The sequence below is a fragment of the Oncorhynchus clarkii genome, chromosome 31, assembly GCF_045791955.1.
Source record: "Oncorhynchus clarkii lewisi isolate Uvic-CL-2024 chromosome 31, UVic_Ocla_1.0, whole genome shotgun sequence".
Lineage (NCBI taxonomy): Eukaryota > Metazoa > Chordata > Actinopteri > Salmoniformes > Salmonidae > Oncorhynchus > Oncorhynchus clarkii.
The window spans coordinates 9,278,512-9,295,583 of NC_092177.1; the positions used below are offsets into that span (position 1 = coordinate 9,278,512).

The window sequence follows — 17,072 nt, forward strand, 5'->3', positions numbered from 1 at the left end:
GTGTAATCAAGTCTCCGTATAAATGCACCTGCACTGTGATAGTCTCAGAGGTCCGTTAAAAGCGCAGCGAGCATCATGAAGAACAAGGAACACACCAGGCAGGTCTGAGATACTGTTGTGAAGAAGTTTAAAGCCGGATTTGGATACAAAAAGATTTCCCAAGCTTTAAACATCCCAAGGAGCACTGTGCAAGCGATAATATTGAAATGGAAGGAGTATCAGACCACTGCAAATCTACCAAGACCTGGCCTTCCCTCTAAACTTTCAGCTCATACAAGGAGAAGACTGATCAGAGATGCAGCCAAGAGGCCCATGATCACTCTGGATGAACTGCAGAGATCTACAGCTGAGGTGGGAGACTCTGTCCATAGGACAACAATCAGTCGTATATTGCACAAATCTGTCCTTTATGGAAGAGTGGCAAGAAGAAAGCCATTTCTTAAAGATATCCATAAAAAGTGTCATTTAAAGTTTGCCACAAGACACCTGGGAGACACACCAAACATGTGGAAGAAGGTGCTCTGGTCAGATGAAACCAAAATTGAACTTTTTGGCAACAATGCAAAACGTTATGTTTGGCGTAAAAGCAACACAGCTGAACACACCATCCCCACTGTCAAACATGGTGGTGGCAGCATCATGGTTTGGGCCTGCTTTTCTTCAGCAGGGACAGGGAAGATTGTTAAAATTGATGGGAAGATGGATGGAGCCAAATACAGGACCATTCTGGAAGAAAACCTGATGGAGTCTGCAAAAGACCTGAGACTGGGACGGAGATTTGTCTTCCAACAAGACAATGATCCAAAACATAAAGCAAAATCTACAATGGAATGGTTCAAAAATAAACATATCCAGGTGTTAGAATGGCCAAGTCAAAGTCCAGACCTGAATCCAATCGAGAATCTGTGGAAAGAACTGAAAACTGCTGTTCACAAATGCTCTCCATCCAACCTCACTGAGCTCGAGCTGTTTTGCAAGGAGGAATGGGAAAAAAATTCAGTCTCTCGATGTGCAAAACTGATAGAGACATACCCCAAGCGACTTACAGCTGTAATCGCAGCAAAAGGTGGCGCTACAAAGTATTAACTTAAGGGGGCTGAATAATTTTGCACGCCCAATTTTTCAGTTTTTGATTTGTTAAAAAAAGTTTGCGAAAAGTTTGAAATGTCGTTCCACTTCATGATTGTGTCCCACTTGTTGTTGATTCTTCACAAAAAAAATACAGTTTTATATCTTTATGTTTGAAGCCTGAAATGTGGCAAAAGGTCGCAAAGTTCAAGGGGGCCGAATACTTTCGCAAGGCACTGTACATTCTAGACGTATAGCTAGCGGCTTAGAGTCTCGTTGTAGTGTGGAGTGGAATGCTTCATTTGGTCAAGTTTTAGCATGATTCTACCAGGCAGCTGTCCACCATATAGCGACAACAGTTTATAGCATCTATAACAGGTCACTGGAGACATTGGTAAACTGCTGTTATTGATATAACCTGATGAAGACAGCTTGGCTGTTGAAACGTTGGTATTACATTTTGGCATCTGAGCTCCTAGAGTTTGCGGCTCTCTTTTATTTTCAAGTTTCTACTCCGCTAGCCAGCACCTCGTCTTTATAGGTGTGCGTTTCTTTTTCTTCTAAAACTGCTGTTATAACCTGCAACTCAAGCTTCATGCTAGTTGAAATGTCAAATACTGTTTGTTGAGCCTGTCTGCAATTTCCCAATGAGCCCTTTGGAAAGGATGTGTCTAAAATGGAAACCTATGCCCAATATAGTGCACTACATTTAACACACCCCTGGACTTACAACCTTCACTCCCCTGTGCCCTCTAGTCGTCGTGACAAGAAGATGGCCTTCTGCCCTATGTGGGTTCTGGAGTCTAGTTTGGCTTTCCCTTTCTTCTTCAGTCCCAACGTACCAACTCCACTCCTGGTAGGTGTTGTAGTGGTTCACCTCCATCTTCTCCAGGAAATAACACGGATCAGTTACTATCGACTACATGGGAGAGACAGAAACACAGTCATCACAAACATATGCTGATCGTTGATTAGATTCCGTGGGGTTGGTCAAAGACGATGTAGTCCAAAACTGATTGGTAAGGTTCTGGGGTTGGTCAAGGGTTCTAGGTAGTCCAAAACAGATTGGTAAAATAGTATTAAAATGTTTGAGTGATCCAAAATAATTATTTGAATGATGATGATAATAATTGTAAATGTCTCCTGTCACGATCCTAAATGAATGTGTTGACATCAATGTTAAAACAGCCCTGTTTCTGTGACCTTTGTGTCTCGGGGAGATAGTTGGGGAGGGTGAAGGGGTCACCACGAGGACATGGTCATTCCCGAGGACATGGTCATACCGACACCACGAGAACATGGTCATTCCCGAGGACATGGTCATACCGACACCACGAGGACATGGTCATACCGACACCACGAGGACATGGTCATTCCCGAGGACATGGTCATACCGACACCACGAGGACATGGTCATACCGACACCACGAGGACATGGTCATACCGACACCACGAGGACATGGCCATTCCCGAGGACATGGTCATACCGACACCACGAGGACATGGTCATACCGACACCACGAGAACATGGTCATTCCCGATGACATGGTCATACCGACACCACGAGGACATGGTCATACCGACACCACGAGGACATGGCCATTCCCGAGGACATGGTCATACCGACACCACGAGGACATGGTCATACCGACACCACGAGAACATGGTCATTCCCGAGGACATGGTCATACCGACACCACGAGGACATGGTCATACCGACACCACGAGGACATGGTCATACCGACACCACGAGGACATGGTCATACCGACACCACGAGGACATGGTCATACCGACTCCACGTGGACATGGTCATACCGACACCATGGTCATACCGACACCATGGTCATACCGACACAACGAGGACATGGTCATACCGACACCACGAGGACATGGTCATACCGACACCACGAGGACATGGTCATACCGACACCACGAGGACATGGTCATACCGACACCACGAGGACATGGTCATACCGAGAACATTGTCATAGAGACACCACGAGGACATGGTCATACCGAGAACATGGTCATACAGACACCACGAGGACATGGTCACACCGACACTTGAATACTCACTGAACTACATAGCCAAATCTAAGGGCCAAGTAGCGTCCTGTCTGTCCCCTGGATGTCAACCATCACTATGGTCCACAGATTTCACTCTCAGGCCCCCGCCCCCCCCCCCACACTCACGCACAACTAACAAAATAAGTTCAACAGAAGCATTCCAACCATCCTTACAAATAAACTTCCACATGATAACAAAGACACAAACTAGAATGGCAAACCTGAGAGAAGTAGAGGACAGACTAAAATAAACTGTGATGTAGACAGCATGTGGAAGTTAGTTACAACGTGAAACCCTGGGGGTTAGCTACCTTTTGTTTGGTTATCATGGCATTATGCAACATTCAAAGAAAAGGCTCATCTATATAGCCTCAGTATGAATGGTAGATGTTTTGCAAATGGGAGCTTTTAACAACAGTAGCATATTTACTAGTAACATTGTCTGTAGATATGCAACACTACTTCCTAAGCACATAACCAGCTGTGTTGTTGTAGTGTAAATAGATCCCACATATTCCTATCATGTAATTCACACCCACATTGCTCTTATTATTGAGCCATAACATAATTATGGGTCATTATTATTGTGGGAGACTGAGGATTTATCTTTAATGAAGTTAAACAATATGAGCCTTAATGTAAATTATGTTAAGTCGATTGTGAACATTAACGCATGCATCAACATATTGTATTACTGTTGAATATAAAGCAAATTTTGAAGATAAATATTAAACTTCTTGATTGGCTGAACAATTTAATAAACAAAATAACCAAATTAATGACAAGAGTTTTGTATTCTGTTTTCATTTGAGAACACAAAATCCACTGAAATATTCTACTATTTCTGGTCTTACTGTGAATGTCATTCTCGTCCCTCTTGCCTCCCACCGTCCCATCCGGGTGAATCTTCAGATGATGTTCGCCATTCATGCAGTATAGGGTCAGTTTTATTATTGTAGAGCAGATTACTTCTGAATGTCAGAGCCCGGTCCAATAACTGGAATCTGGCATAGGAGCTACAACCTTGGAGCCTGATCCAACATATGGAATCTGGCATAGGAGCTACAGCCTTGGAGCCTGGTCTGGCATCTGGCATAGGAGCTACAGCCATGGAGCCTGGTCCAACATATGGAATCTGGCATAGGAGCTACTGCCTTGGAGCCTGGTCCAACATCTGGAATCTGGCATAGGAGCTACAGCCTTGGAGCCTGGTCCAACATATGGAATCTGGCATAGGAGCTACAGCCTTGGAGCCTGGTCCAAGATCTGGCATAGGAGCTACTGCCTTGGAGCCTGGTCCAACATCTGGAATCTGGCATAGGAGCTACAGCCTTGGAGCCTGGTCCAACATCTGGAATCTGGCATAGGAGCTACAGCCTTGGAGCTTGGTCCAACATCTGGAATCTGGCATAGGAGCTACTGCCTTGGAGCCTGGTCCAACATCTGTTTGTGGCATCTTGCCATAACAACATTTTTGGTATGCCAACAACCATAGGAGTCGGCCATACAGTACAAACACATCTGGGATCAGGCTAAAGGGCCTCAATAAGAAAGAAAAAGCACTTTTCTCCCAACATTATAACTGGCTTTGGGGCACCAAGTATTGTCATCATAGAAATGCTGATACCAAGAGACTAACCGTAGCAATATTAGACTGAGGTTGGTGTCAAATACATTCAAATTACCATCAACTAGAATAGGTCCCCTGGTAGCTAGCCAAGGAAATAACTTAATCAAGTCCTTAGTCCTACAAAAGGTTACAAATCAAATCAATAAGCATCAGAATGGAAAAGCCCCTTTTATTGAATGAACCATTGCTGAATTATCACGTGGTCATTAAAAGTACAAGAAGGTAAACATCATGATCAATCTGTATATCATTTCTCGTTTTTAAAAAGATACCACACAAAACAAAGACGTAGTTCCAACATTTAATGGAAGGAAAAGCGTCAACATGACCTACTACAGATTAGCAATAATACACAGGATATAGAAAACTACTATTATTTGTGGGAGAAATACAACAAATAGTTTTTGCTTTACTTTGGATTGTATGTACATAATTGTGTACAAGCAAAACAAATAAGCTTCGGAGAACAGCATATACCAGTGAATAATCATCGTTCTGCCCTTGATAATACGCTTCAGAAGTTCATGGCTGCATTTGTTTTATACAAAATAGAAATTCAAAACAATATTTTGGGGCAGAGGAAATTGTTAGGTTCAAACTGGTTGATTTGTGAACTTTTTGACTGACTACTATATTCATAATATTAGTACACAACATTTGACCAAAGCTATACAAAAAAAAGAAAATATATATAAAATGTGTTATGAAACAGAAAAGCCCTGTACGCCACTAAAACAACAGGAAAATATGCTGAACTTTGCTTTGGCCACCTGATAGAAAAATGTAATATACTGGAACTGTGTTGTCTAAATAAATGGTATATATTGACACTATTGAAAGGTTTCCTGAAAATCTGTCCTGCAGAGAAATACAGAGAATAGTTCACTAAAGTGAACATTTTCTGTCTAAAATAGCTTATATTGTAAAAGAAAAAAAAAAAAATTACATAGTACACGTCCATATTCTCTTGTTTAGAGCAACAAGTAAGTCATGTATTTGTAATTTGTATTGCATATTTTCAGATGTCCTTGTCAAAAAATGTACTGTATGATACAATTTCACAGAGACCAATACATTTTTTGGATAAGGAGAGGTGAGTAGTTTGTGGTTTCATACTTGTTATATGAAAGGCAACAGCAGAGAACAACTTGTAGCCACACTGAATGTGAAAGTAATCCAGAAGCTGTTTAGATCGGGAGAACTAGTTTGCTGGTTTTGCTCAACTATGTTTGTACCACCATTGAAAGAAAATAAAATAGTTTCCTTTAGGATAGATTGGGAAGCTAACAACGACTAACCAAGTAGTGAGAACATCAAATGACTTTGGCATGTCCAGTATGAAACTAACTTACCTGAATGGCCAGGTGAGCTTTTATTTAACCTGACTGTTAATTCATGAATGTCACAAAAACACACAATGTTGGGAATCAAAACTGAATGTTTTTGGTTTTAAAATGGTTCCATCAACATAGATGACCACATACATTTTTAACCAATGACAACAACCTGAGTATGGTATAGTTGTTCTTAAGAATCACTAATGTATAGCTTTTTATTAGATGTTGGCAAAGTGTATGAAAATAATAAAAGAGTCATTTTTCCAACACGTAAATAGACCAATGACGGCAAACAAATAACTAGCATTGTATTTTTAATGCCAGTTCGGTGAGAAGTTGGAACACACCCCAACTATTCAAAATCGCTTCAGGTTTCGGGTTAACAATTCTCTCAAATTCCGGCATCACCATACATTTTTAGAATGTCTCCTGGTTTTTTGTCTCTTCTTTTAAACCAGTGACTGAATTTAACCAGGTATGTTGACCTCTCAGAGCAACTAGTAAAAGTAATGGATTAAATACGTGCCAGGAGTTAGGACAAGTAACCAGAAGACACTATGCCCTCCCTCCAGGACCAGCAGACACTATGCCCTCCCTCCCTCCAGGACCAGCAGACACTATGCCCTCCCTCCCTCCAGGACCAGCAGACACTATGCCCTCCCTCCCTCCAGGACCAGCAGACACTATACCCTCCCTCCCTCCAGGACCAGCAGACACTATGCCCTCCCTCCCTCCCTCCAGGACCAGCAGACACTATACCCTCCCTCCCTCCAGGACCAGCAGACACTATGCCCTCCCTCCCTCCAGGACCAGCAGACACTATGCCCTCCCTCCCTCCAGGACCAGCAGACACTATGCCCTCCCTCCAGGACCAGCAGACACTATGCCCTCCCTCCCTCCAGGACCAGCAGACACTATGCCCTCCCTCCCTCCAGGACCAGCAGACACTATGCCCTCCCTCCAGGACCAGCAGACACTATGCCCTCCCTCCAGGACCAGCAGACACTATGCCCTCCCTCCAGGACCAGCAGACACTATGCCCTACCTCCAGGACCAGCAGACACTATGCCCTCCCTCCAGGACCAGCAGACACTATGCCCTCCCTCCAGGACCAGCAGACACTATGCCCTCCCTCCAGGACCAGCAGACACTATGCCCTCCCTCCAGGACCAGCAGACACTATGCCCTCCCTCCAGGACCAGCAGACACTATGCCCTCCCTCCAGGACCAGCAGACACTATGCCCTACCTCCAGGACCAGCAGACACTATGCCCTCCCTCCAGGACCTAAGTCATCCCCACCTGACCTAGTACAGAGATTCACATTCATTTTGATACCTGGGTTGGTTTGTGTTTCACGGGAGAAAGAACAAAAAAATCTGCACAGAAGCAAAACATGAATGACAAAGCAGGAAAATGTTTTTGGTGACAACGTGATGACAAAATCATAAAATATTACAAATTCATGTTGGACTCATTAAACTACCTAAGTACATGTGTATAGAAAGGGTTTGTTCGACTTAAAGGGTCAACCTGCTATCTATATTTATGCTAGGGAATCTCTAGTGTGGATGAAAACACTAAAAAAGGTCAATAGTTCACCTTTTTAGTTTCTCTAATAATCCACTCAATCCACGGTGGACATAAGTGCTTTAAGTAGTTATTTCTCTCCCTCATCTTTTTCTGAAATAAACACTTGACAACTGTTAAAACGAGGACTGTTTCCCAAACCTGAAAAAAAAAGAGAGTTCAAGTTTGGCACTGAAAGTCCCAGAGGACATGCCCTCCATCAACTAAGCTATGCCCTCCATCAACTAAGCTATGCCCTCCATCAACTAAGCTATGCCCTCCATCAACTAAGCTATGCCCTCCAACAACTAAGCCATGCCCTCCATCAACTAAGCTATGCCCTCCATCAACTAAGCCATGGCCTCCATCAACTAAGCTATGCCCTCCATCAACTAAGCTACATCCCAAATGGTACCTTATTCCCTATTTCGTGCACTACTTTGGACCAGAGCCCTCCTCTGGTCATAAGTAACACACTACAAAGGGAACAAGGGTGTCATTTGGGACGACACACAGTTTGAGTGCAAAACACAAGATGACAGAGAAGGATGTTAGTACTAAGTGCTTTACTGGAAAATTGTTTTTAGTCAAACACACACAAAGAGCTAAGACGTAAGCAAGGTGCCTAGGTGGGTAAGAGGTTGTCCTAGACCACGGTCCATCAGTGCCAGTTCTCTGGAACACCCTGTCTATCACTGGTTTGTCTCGTAAAATGGTCAAATTGTCTGATATGTCAGTGACATGTCACTGTTGCCAGAATATAAGTGACTCTTTAGGGATCAATAGTGACAAGTTACCCATGTTTCATTGACATACCACTCTACTATCCATTCAAACACACCTGTGTTCATACAGAAAGCAGCATATAGAGTATTGAGGGTCAAACACTGAAGCCCTCTGCCTTTCCTAAAGTGACCAAGAACTACTGTACAACTAAATTCAAGAACTGCCATACATTAAATATTACGGTTAGGGAAACCATAGCAACCAGCCTGGTTTTGGGGCCGCCGATGCGTTCTCAAACTATCTATTTTTGATTGGCTGACGCATCTCTCTCTCTCTCTCTGACACATTCCAACAATGACAATGGGCAAAAAAACGACTAGCAAAAGAACAGTTAAAACAAAAGCAACAGGAAGAGGTTCACTGACTGCCGGCAGTGGTTAGAGCGTTGGGCCAGTAACCAAAAGGTTGCTGGATCGAATCCCCGAGCTGACAAGGTAAAAATCTGTTGTGCGTTCCCCAGTAGGCCATCATTGTAAATAAGAATTTGTTCTTAACTGACTTGCCTAGTTAAATACCCAGTTACATTTTGCTGACAAAAATAACAAGTTCAATGGTGACAATTAATAGCTTCCTTTTACAAACATCCAATAGAGTTAAATACATATTTTCTACTACTTACTTTCACATTCTCTCAGTTTAGTAGAGGGGGGGGGGCATAGTGCTAAAATAGTATTTAAAATAGAGACGTGAACAAGAGATCAGGAAGGGAATACTGTATGTAGATTGGGAGTATTATTAGATCGATTGATCTCACACACATAACCGAGCTGCAATAGCAACAGACAAACACGGCAGCCATTTTAAAAAGGAAAACTGACTGAAACTGCATGTAATAGGAAGAAAACAATCACATACACCGGGGGTCAACCGTGATGGTGAAAGAAGAACATCCTCGGACAGTCAGAACGGCTAAAATCAGACGTCAAGCTAAAAAAGGCACATCTTTTTTTCTCTCCCTTTTTTCTGATCGACGGTGTGTGTGTGTGTGTGTAAACCTGGCAGCCAGCGTGTAGCCTAAACGTAGACAAAGATAGGTCTGTGAATTGTGTACTGTACGCTTACATTACAAAAAAACAACAATTTCATAATGTTATGCCTGAAAAAAAAAGCTATGCAAACATGCTTTTGTAAAGACGGTTTACGAAACAAAACGAGATGTTTTATGTCATGTGACTTGATAATCAACTCTGTTACAACAGTAGGTAGAGGAATACCCAGTAGCTACACCCGTGGGAAAACATCACAAGAGTTATAGTGTTTACCTTTGCTGAGGTAAGAAATGACCTGTATAATAAACTGTATAAACTGTGGCTGTGAAAATAGCATTTTAATAATCTGCACATAGATACTTGTTTAATCTAGATATTGTTCAATTCTGAGGGTGATACACCTGAGAAAACATGGTTAGTTTATTTCAATCCTTGATTATCTTTAAACTTAAGACATTTATTTCTACTGTTATACTGCATACTGGATCATAGATGTTAGACGAAACAAAAAACCTCTGTGCTCTTTCCCTCTCGTCGTCTGCCTCTTGACAAATCTCTCCTTCCTCCTCCATGTTTCATCCCCAAATCCCCAAACCCTTGTACTTTGTATACTTTCTCCCAAAACAGCATCTCCTCTTCTGTCCTCTCTTCTTCCCGGTCTCCCTCTGTCAGGGGAAAGGTGAGGGGATTTTAAGGCATTGTGTCTTGGTGGCGGAAGCACCACACAGTCATTTCTGGTGGAAGAGGAGGGGCTTGACGCTCCCGGCTTTGAATTTTGGTAACTGGTTGCTGATGATCTCTGCTAACATCTCTGGGAACTCCACCGACAGAGACTTGTTGACGAACGTGTAGAAGCAGAAGTTGAGCAGCCCACCAACCATCTAAAGGGAAAGCAGCACATTTGATATGTTTATTTACTATCTGTTGTCTGTTGTTCTTAAACAAACATGGATAGATGCATGACAGGAGAACACATAATTAGGGCTAGGCCTCTTTTTTTTCAAAATTTCCGCCTGACTAACGTGCCCAAAGTAAACTGCCTGTTGCTCAGGCCCTGGAGCCAGAATATGCATAAAATTGGTACCATTGGAAAGAAAACACTTTGAAGTTTGTAGAAATGTTAAAATAATGTAGACAAAAAACCAAACAATTTTGTTTTGTTTTGTTGAGACCATGCTCTTACAATGGAAAGTATAAGGGCAAACTGAATTCTAGCTGTAATTCCTATGGCTTCCACAGGGTGTCAGCAGTCTATGATCAAGGTTTCAAGGCTTGTAACTTCCAAAACGAATAAGAAATATCAGTTTTAGTACAGGGACACAGTCTTGGAAATGTGTGTTTGGGCGCGCCATAAAGACAAGACACACCTCCTAAAATCGGTTTCCTATTGAACATACTTCTTTCTATAAGAAATATTATAGTTTGATGACATTTTAGGGTATCTGAGGAGTAAATAGAAACGTATTTTGATTTGTTGAAACAAAGTTTAGGGGAAGATTTTCATATTCCTTTCTCTGCATGTTGAACGAGTGGATTACTCAAATCGATGGCGCCATCTGAACAGACTTTTTGGGATATAAAGAAGGATTTTATCCAACATAACGACAAACATGTTATAGCTGGGACCCTTTGATTTTCAAAAAGTAAGTGAATATTTAAATCGCATTTTGTGAATTTATGAAACCTGTGCCGGCGGAAAATTATTTTGATGTGAGGCGCCGTCCTCAAACAATCACATGACATGTTTTCACTGTAATAGGTACTGTAAATAGGACAGTGCAGTTAGACTAACAATAATTTCAGCTTTCAACCAATATAAGACACTTGTATGTACCTAAATGTTGAATATCCATCATTTGTATGATTATTTATTTGAATTGCGCGCCCTCCAGTTTCACAGGAAGTTGTCCCGCTAGCAGGACCCCTAAGAAGTTCACATCCTGTCCCAACATATGCACGTTGTCATCATTATTGTTCCTAACCCACTCATTCATGAATCCCATATCTAGCTGTATGCCACATGTGTGTTGTAATAGTAGAATACTAAAGGTTTGGGAACCATTGTACTACACCACCAGGGGGCAGCATTGAGCTCCAGACCACCAGGAGACAGCATTGAGCTCCAGACCACCAGGAGACAGCATTGAGCTCCAGACCACCAGGAGACAGCATTGAGCTCCAGACCACCAGGAGACAGCACTGAGCTCCAGACCACCAGGAGACAGCACTGAGCTCCAGACCACCAGGAGACAGCACTGAGCTCCAGACCACCAGGAGTCAGCACTGAGCTCCAGACCACCAGGAGACAGCATTGAGCTCCAGACCACCAGGAGACAGCATTGAGCTCCAGACCACCAGGAGGCAGCATTGAGCTCCAGACCACGAATGTGAATTGTCAGAATAATAGTCGAGAATTATTTATTTCAGCTTTTATTTCTTTCATCACATTCCCAGTGGGTCAGACGTTCACATGCACTCAATTAGTATTTGGTAGCATTGCCTTTAAATTTATTAACTTGGGTCAAACGTTTTGGGGAGCCTTCCACAAGCTTCCCACAATAAGTTTGGTGAATTTTGGCCCATTCCTCCTGACAGAGCTGGTGTAACTGAGTCAGGTTTGTAGGCCTCCTCGCTTGCACAAAGCTTTTTCAGTTCTGCCCACACATTTTCTATAGGATTATGGTCAGGGCTTTGTGATGGCCACTCCAATACCTTGACTTTGTTGTCCATAAGCCATTTTGCCACAACTTTGGAAGTATGCTTGGCGTCATTGTCCATTTGCGACCAAGCTTTAACTTCCTGACTGATGTCTTGGGATGTTTCTTCAATATATCCACATAATTTTCCTTCCTCATGATGTCATCTATTTTGTGAAGTGCACCAGTCCCTCCTTCAGCAAAACACCCCCACAACATGATGCTACCACCCCGTGCTTTACGGTTAGGATGGTGTTCTTCGGCTTGCAAGCCTACCCCTCTTCCTTCAAACATAACGATGGTCATTATGGCCAAACAGTTATATATATTTTTAATCTTTGTCCTCCAGTGTGCAGTTGCAAACCGTAGCCTGGCTTTTTTATGGCGGTTTTGGAGCAGTGGCTTCTTTCACGCTGAGCGCCATTTCAGGTTATATAGGACTTGTTTTACTGTGGATATAGATGCTTTTGTACCTGTTTCCTCCAGCATCTTCACAAGGTCCTTTGCTGTTGTTCTGGGATCGATTTGCACTTTTCGCACCAAAGTAAATTAATCTCTAGGAGACAGAACGCGTCTCTTTCCTCAGCGGTATGACGGCTGGGTGGTCCCATGGTGTTTATACTAGCGTACTATTGTTTGTACCGATGAACGTGGTACCTTCAGGCGTTTGGAAATTGCTCCCAAGGATGAACCAGACTTGTGGAGGTCTACAATTTTTTTTTAAGTGTTGGCTGATTTCTTTTGATTTCCCCATTATGTCAAGCAAAGAGGTACTGAGTTTGAAGGTAGGCCTTGAAATACAAGTTCTTTGACACCGATCTCAACAAACCATGTCTGTATGGACCTCACTTTGTGCATGGGGGCATTGTCATGCTGAAACTGGAAAGGGCCTTCCCCAAACTTTTACCACAAAGTTGGAAGCACAGAATCGTATAGAATGTCATTGCGTTAAGATTCCATTTCACTGGAACTAATGGGCCTAGCCCGAACCATGAAAACAGCCCCAGATCATTATTCCGCCTCCACCAAACTTAACAGTTGGCACTATGCATGCGGGCGTTCTCCTGGCATCTGCCAAACACAGATTCGTCAATCGGATTGCCAGATAGTGAAGCGTGATTCATGACTCCAGAGAATGTGTTTCGACTGCTCCAGAGTCTAGTGGCGGCGAGCTTTACACCACTCCAGCCGATGCTTGGCATTGCACATGGTGATCTTAGGCTTGTATGCGGCTGCTCGCCCATGGAAACCCATTTCATGAAGCTCCTGACAAACAGTTATTGTGCTGACGTTGCTTCCAGAGGCAGTTTGGAACTCGTTAACGTGTGTTGCAACCGAGGACAGACGATTTTTACATGCAACGTGCTTCAGCACTCGGCCGCCCCGTTCTGTGAGCTTGTGTTGCCTACCACTTCATGGCTGAGCTGTTGTTGCTCCTAGACATTTCCACTTCACAATAACAGCCAGTAAGATGTACAGCCAGACTTATTAGCCCCTCCTTTTGCCCAATCTCTTTCAACTATACAGTTTTTCAATTCCTCATCAATCCACGGAGCCTTAACAGTTCTAACAGTCAGTTTCTTAACAGGTGTATGTTTATCAATAATTGGAAGAAGCAATTACATAAATTAATCAAGTGCAGCGTCTGTATGCTCCTTATTAATCACATCAGACCAACAAATATTTTTTATCTTCATCCACATAAGATGAATGTTATCTGCTGTTCGCAAGTTATTGATTTCATGAACCTTATTTCTAATTCTACATATATTAATATGGGCTATTTTCAGCCCTTTCCTGTGTAGCTTATCAGAGATAAACATAATATGGACAAGAGCAAACAAAGTAAGATAAAAAGATATCCATTCAACAGTCCATGAATCCGTTGGTGTGTGGAAGTGTGTGTGTGCTGCAAGGTTGAAGCTACGAACCCATAGGCTTGGTTCTCTCATCCTTTCCAGGTTTCTGGGAGGGAGGGTGGACAATGAGCTTGTCATTGCAGATGTAAGCAATGTCCCCACACACTCTGACAGATTTCATGGCTGGGATAAGTTCTTTCCTCTTCTGGTGCACAGCTTCAGGATAGAGCTTGTTGAAGAAGATGTACGTTCCTCTCAAGTTCTTGGCTCTTTCCAGAACAGCTACCTTGTCCTTGAACCTCAGAAACTTGACCATTATTGGCCAGTCCTGTGGGGGCTCTCCACCTAAAATCTTCCTGTCGTCAATCTTCAGTTTCTCCGAGATCATTTCCCTAACTTTGTCCTCAGACTCCGTCCAGGTTTCCAGCAATTCTGTCCACAACCATGTTATTCAGCCCTGTTTGTCCTCAGACTCCGTCCAGGTTTCAGCAATTCTGTCCACAACCATGTTATTCGGCCCTGTTTGTCCCTCGAGATAATCTGATTTCTCTGTCATTGTTTCAGAACTGATGTCCTCTCTCAACGACTTACAGATTGCTGTCATCTCCTGTTTCAACTCATCGAGCTGACCCCGGGTGAACAGCAAACTGTTCTCTAGGTCCTGGACATCTCTGGTCAAGTCCATTATTTTATTAGTTGACTCCACCAGTATTTGGACAAAACACTTGAAGTGATATTCTTGTTGTTGTAACAACCGCTTGTAAAAACTATTTTTTGTTCATTTAAAATATCCTTTACATGTGATAGAGAGACACCACTGGTCCGCAGGATCACTGGACAAATAGTAGAGATCCCAGCAACGGATGTGGGATCCAAACTCAAAGGTAGCTAGCTACTAACCAAACGTTTTCAATAGACTTTGAAAATGTTCCAAAAACAACAAAACGAGCTCTCCCGCGTTCAACAGGAATTTACATGTTGTGCAGTGCGTTCAAGACCACGAATGGTATTATATTGCGGTAAACACAGCATTACAGTTGGAACCTAATTTGGCCAAAGAAAATGTCTCAACAAATCAAAAATGATATACAATAATGATAAAATAAACTATAATAAATAAAAGTTAACCTCAAACCTGAATAGCGAGTTACACACAGTCCATTTGGCAGTACAAACGCTTTTCTAATCTTTGTCCACTACAATATTATAACTTGTCCCAGAGGACGTCCCCCCCCGTCCCCTCCCGTCGGCTTCTTCTCACTATCCTCTTTTGTCCTCTAACTTTCATTTTACTTCAATATAAAAGACCTGCAACTTCACAATCAACAGTAGTCAGGGCTCCTTTCACTCGCTCTCTCTCTCTCTCTTCAGCAGCAGGCACGTGTGAGGTGAGCAGCCAGAACCGGTTTCAGCTGGAAATAAGCTATACATTTTGAGTTGCAGTTGGCTGACACAGATAACAAGACCGCACCGTTCTCATCACCTCACAAAGATTAAATTAACAGAGTACGGGTCAAGACGGTAAATCAATTTTAAATGCCCATATTTGAGACGCGTGGCAATTAAATCAGACCCGACTCATATCCAAGGGAAAAATCGGAATTTAGGCCCCGATCCCGGGTCTTATCTCAGGATTTTGAGTCTGTTGGACCCGTGAAGAATTGTAATGTGTACCTCGTGCATGGAGTCAAGAAGCTTGGTGAGCTGGTAGAAGCGTTGCCAGTTCTGGCTGGAGTTTTCCTCTCTCTTGACGATGGCCTTCCCCAACTCCTTGATGTAGGACATCCTGATCTCATCAAACACTGCCTGACTTTTCAGACCATCCTTTGGCACTGGTGGGGGGAGGGGAGGGGACAACATAATACATCAACCTCTGTGTGTGTTTTTGCCTTTGGCACTAAAGATGAACATAACAGGAAATGTGTTAAATAGCCCAGTAAGTCATGCCTATGCTGTTCCCCTTCCATTATACAGTGCCTGAGGAAAGTATTCAGACCTCTTGTCTTTTTCCACATGTTGTTACGTTACAGCCTTGTTCTAAAATGTCTGAAATAGTTTTTGCTTTGTCATTATGAGGTATTGTGTGTAGATCGATGAGGACAAAACTTATTTAAAAAAAAAAAATCAATTTTAGAATAAGGAGTCTGAATACTTTCCGAATGCTCTGTTATGTTGAAAATGTAAAGTGAAAATACAATAAGATGAAATAGGAAACGTTCCTTATTTGACATCCCAATGGCAGGATCAACATTAAAAACATAACAGTAAAAACCCAGGAACACGCAGCCATCAATCAGGAAATAGGTTGTCATATTGTTACGGACTCAAGTGGGCCAGGTCAAAGGAAAAGCGGAGCTGAGACTCACCGGTGCTGAGCAGCAGCAGAACCTTCATACACAGATACTCGTCATGAGACACCTGCAGTCTGACAAACTCACTGGAGATCTTCAACATCTGTTCACACTGGTCTGCCATGTAGGGCAGCTTCATACGGTCCCTGATGAGGACAGAGAGAGAGAGAGACAGGTATGTTAGTGATGATGTCACACTGGTCTGCCATCTAGGGCAGCTTCATACGGTCCCTGATGAGGAGAGACAGGCATGTTAGTGATGATATCACACTGGTCTGCCATGTAGGGCAGCTTCATACGGTCCCTGATGAGGAGAGAGAGAGACAGGCATGTTAGTGATGATGTCACACTGGTCTGACATGTAGGGCAGCTTCATACGGTCCCTGATGAGGAGAGAGAGACAGGTATGTTAGTGATGATGTCACACTGGTCTGCCATGTAGGGCAGCTTCATAAGGTCCCTGATGAGGAGAGAGAGAGACAGGTATGTTAGTGATGATGTCACACTGGTCTGCCATGTAGGGCAGCTTCATAAGGTCCCTGATGAGGAGAGAGAGACAGGTTAGTGATTATGTCACACTGGTCTGCCATGTAGGGCAGCTTCATAAGGTCCCTGATGAGGAGAGAGAGAGACAGGTATGTTAGTGATGACGTCACACTGGTCTGCCATGTAGGGCAGCTTCATACGGTCCCTGATGAGGAGAGAGAGACAGGTATGTTA

General features: G+C 43.0%; 1 protein-coding gene and 1 pseudogene across 2 annotated transcripts in view; both read right to left on the minus strand.

The window, feature by feature from the left end:
- Window positions 1-1,803: 1,803 nt before the first annotated feature.
- Window positions 1,804-4,247, minus strand: LOC139390492 (putative fibroblast growth factor 1; annotated as a pseudogene).
- Window positions 4,248-5,054: 807 nt separating this feature from the next.
- LOC139390478 (glucocorticoid receptor-like) overlaps window positions 5,055-17,072 on the minus strand; it is a 71,597-nt gene continuing 59,579 nt past the window's right edge. For both annotated transcript variants that reach the window (XM_071137609.1, XM_071137610.1), the window contains exons 8-10: window positions 16,368-16,498; window positions 15,676-15,833; window positions 5,055-10,327 (exon numbers count right to left, since the gene is read on the minus strand). In XM_071137609.1, the coding sequence (XP_070993710.1) occupies window positions 10,175-10,327; window positions 15,676-15,833; window positions 16,368-16,498 (442 nt within the window). In that variant the 3' untranslated portion in view covers window positions 5,055-10,174. The remainder of the gene's footprint in view (window positions 10,328-15,675; window positions 15,834-16,367; window positions 16,499-17,072) is intronic.